Below are 3,279 nucleotides of genomic sequence, written 5' to 3' on the forward strand. Positions count from 1 at the left end.
ATCCCGGTACACCGCCGGAGGCATTCACATAGAGTCATATTTTGTTCTAAGTATTGAGTTGTAATTCTTGAGTTGTAAGTAAATAAAAGTGTGATGACCATTATTATTAGAGCATTGTCCCAAGTGAGGAAAGGATGATGGAGACTATGATTCCCTCACAAGTCGGGATGAGACTCCGGACTGAAAAAACAAAGAAAAGAGGCCATAACAAAAGAAAGGCCCAAACAAAAAAATAAGAGAAAAAGAGAGAAGGGACAATGTTGCTATCCTTTTACCACACTTGTGCTTCAAAGTAGCACCATGATCTTCATGATAGAGAGTCTCCTATGTTGTCACTTTCATATACTAGTGGGAATTTTACATTATAGAACTTGGCTTGTATATTCCAATGATGGGCTTCCTCAAAATGCCCTAGGTCTTCGTGAGCAAGCGAGTTGGATGCACACCCACTTAGTTTCTTTTGTTGAGCTTTCATACACTTATAGATCTAGTGCATCCGTTGCATGGCAATCCCTACTCACACACATTGATATCTATTGATGGGCATCTCCATAGCTCGTTGATACGCCTAGTTAATGTGAGACTATCTTCTCCTTTTTTGTCTTCTCCACAACCACCATTCTATTCCACATATAGTGCTATGTCCATGGCTCATGCTCATATACTGCGTGAAAATTGAAAAAGTTTGAAAACACCAAAAGTATGAAACAATTGCTTGGCTTGTCATCGGGGTTGTGCATGATTTAAATATTTTGTGTGATGAAGATAGAGCATAGCCAGACTATATGATTTTGTAGGGATAACTTTCTTTGGCCATGTTATTTTGAGAAGACATGATTGCTTTATTAGTATGCTTGAAGTATTATTATTTTTATGTCAATATTAAACTTTTGTCTTGAATCTTTCGGATCTGAACATAGGCGTGTGAATAGGGGTCCATCCAGTTTATTCTTTTGGAGAGAAACATATGGCGCTCCTAAACGCAAGGCTTCTTCGTTGGCAAATAAACGAATTAATGAACTAATTTCCTAATATGACGTGAACTTGAACTAGCATTGATCAAGTCCATGAGCTCATAAGAAGGAGTTCTTCACGTGAGAAAGTCCACGGCTTAGCTTAATTCAATAAAAAAGAAAGTATCCAATCGACTTTAGGAGCGCCATATGTTTCTATCTGAAACGGTAAAGCGAGGCTCGCTATAAGGGTCATAGCTAGTTCAGGATTAGTAGGAAAGTAATACAAATGATTGTAATATGAAAACCCCCAGGGGAGCTAGCCTTTGTGTTAAGATTAAAAAGAAGAGCCCTCTTTTCATACGACTCGGTGATTCCATTTCTCTATCCGGCCGCAAGATTCGATTGCGTACAGCACGAGCACGAGATGGGTTGGGGACTTAGAAATGAGCTATGCTCCAAGAATTGACCCCTGAACTACCTTTGCCCGCCTTTTCTTGTAGAATACATTCCCCCTCTTTTATATATTTAGAATGCTTTTAGGGCTAGTGGAATGAGGCTGGAACCCATCAATATCGCTAAACCGGGAGAGTTGCTAGTGTTGGGTTCAAAGTTTCGCTCTACCAAGGCAAGATATAATATAATATAATATAATATAATATGCATCCAGCTTTAGCTGAATATCGTGAGTGTTCAGCGAAGTATGCTAGCCATTGGCCTTACGTTCAGGATACTCCTTTCTGTGTTTGCGATGTTTGGTTATAAGAGAATGTTGCTCTTCAGAAAACGCGTATAGTGGCCTTCGTCGATGGGACAAACGCTCCAGTGTATGCGTTACAAGGCAACTAGCATTTTGTCATGGAAGTTCGTGAAAGAATGTTCTTGTTTTTCGTTGGAAAAACCAACGCCGACGTCAAGATCAGTCTCCTTTCCTTTCTCTTTTCGGGAGCAGAGCTGAAAAGGATGGACATTAACGATCGCGTAATATCAATTTATCGGCCTCGTCATCGAAAGCGGCTTCCAATTGCTCGAAAATTCTCAGCTATATGGGGGACTTTGATGGTGAGCAAAAAGAATTGATCAAGAAATTGGTAAACTTTCGCATGATCGATGGTAAAAGAACGAGAGTTCGTGCTATTGTTTATAAAACTTTTCACCGCCTAGCTCGAACTAAACGCGATGTAATAAAACTTATGGTTGACGCTGTAGATAATATAAAGCCAATATGCGAAGTGGTCAAAGTAGGAGTCGCAGTTACTATTTATGATGTTCCTGGGATTGTAGCCAGGGATCGTCAACAAACCTTAGCTATTCGTTGGATCCTTGGAGCAACTTTCAAAAGACGTATAAGCTACAGGATAAGCTTAGAGAAATGTTCATTTGCTGAGATACTGGATGCTTACCGAAAGAGGGGAATTTCATGTAAGAGAAGGGGGAATCTTCATGGACTGGCTTCCACCAATCGGAGTTTCGCGCATTTCAGATGGTGGTAAAGTGATACCACATAAGGAGCTCTTCCTCATTCAGTCATACTCAACAAAAGTAAGTAATGTTTGACCCGGATCCTTTTTTCCTCTTCATATAGAAAGAAAATCGGCCATCCTCATACTCCCCCTTCATTCATAGAGTTGGAGGAATCCACAAGAGGCCTGCCCGTTCATAATTGCATAAAAGAACCATTCTTTTTATGAAAACTCTTGTTCCAACCTCACCTCAGGTCGAATGAATACGAAAGGGGGATCAATCAAATCAATAAGCCATGAATGAAGAAGTAGTGGGCCTTTCACCTTATTTCGTTTGACTCGTGGAGTTGAGAAATCTACTTCAAAGAGAGGGAAAGAGTGCTAGTCCGAAAGAACAAGCAAGGGATGAGCGCACGGGAGCGAAATCCGTTGCGCCCACGCGCATACGTTTTCTTGCTGGGTAATTTCTCAGAAAGTTTTTGTGTTGTTGATTCCTATTCCTAGGTGTTGTGCTTTTTCCCCTATGCCGCCTATTGGTACTAGTGGAGTAGGATTGGCCTGTAATACAGAACCTATAGGTGGTGTAACCTTTCGCTCAATACTCAAATCTACAATTGAAGCATCTGAGGCTGCATCAATCGAGGATACACGACATAAGGAATTGTTAGATCTCCAAACTGAACTTCGCCTTCACCAAGCATGGGTTTTCACTAGTCCTAACTAACAGTTGGCAAGCGATCCCCTATTCTGCATCCCGAAGATCAGACGGCCCAAAGCCGGAGCGATCATTCAAGCAAGTTACTCAGCTTGAGTTTTTCAGTCAATCAATAGATTGTGCAGTTTCTTAGTCTTTTGGTCCACAT

At 41.0% G+C, this 3,279-nt stretch overlaps 1 protein-coding gene across 1 annotated transcript; it reads left to right on the top strand.

Moving 5' to 3' along the window:
- Positions 1-1,882: 1,882 nt before the first annotated feature.
- On the top strand, positions 1,883-2,549 carry LOC123099727 (ribosomal protein S7, mitochondrial-like). Its single transcript, XM_044521830.1, has one exon. The coding sequence runs from the start codon at positions 2,000-2,002 to the stop codon at positions 2,444-2,446; it is 447 nt and encodes a 148-aa protein (XP_044377765.1). The 5' UTR covers positions 1,883-1,999; the 3' UTR covers positions 2,447-2,549.
- Positions 2,550-3,279: the final 730 nt, after the last annotated feature.

The sequence above is a fragment of the Triticum aestivum genome, chromosome 4D (genome assembly GCF_018294505.1).
Source record: "Triticum aestivum cultivar Chinese Spring chromosome 4D, IWGSC CS RefSeq v2.1, whole genome shotgun sequence".
Classification (NCBI taxonomy): domain Eukaryota; kingdom Viridiplantae; phylum Streptophyta; class Magnoliopsida; order Poales; family Poaceae; genus Triticum; species Triticum aestivum.

Bases quoted from the DNA above. Each gene is read 5' to 3' on its own strand.
- LOC123099727 (XM_044521830.1), top strand. From the start codon at position 2,000: ATGGGGGACTTTGATGGTGAGCAAAAAGAATTGATCAAGAAATTGGTA.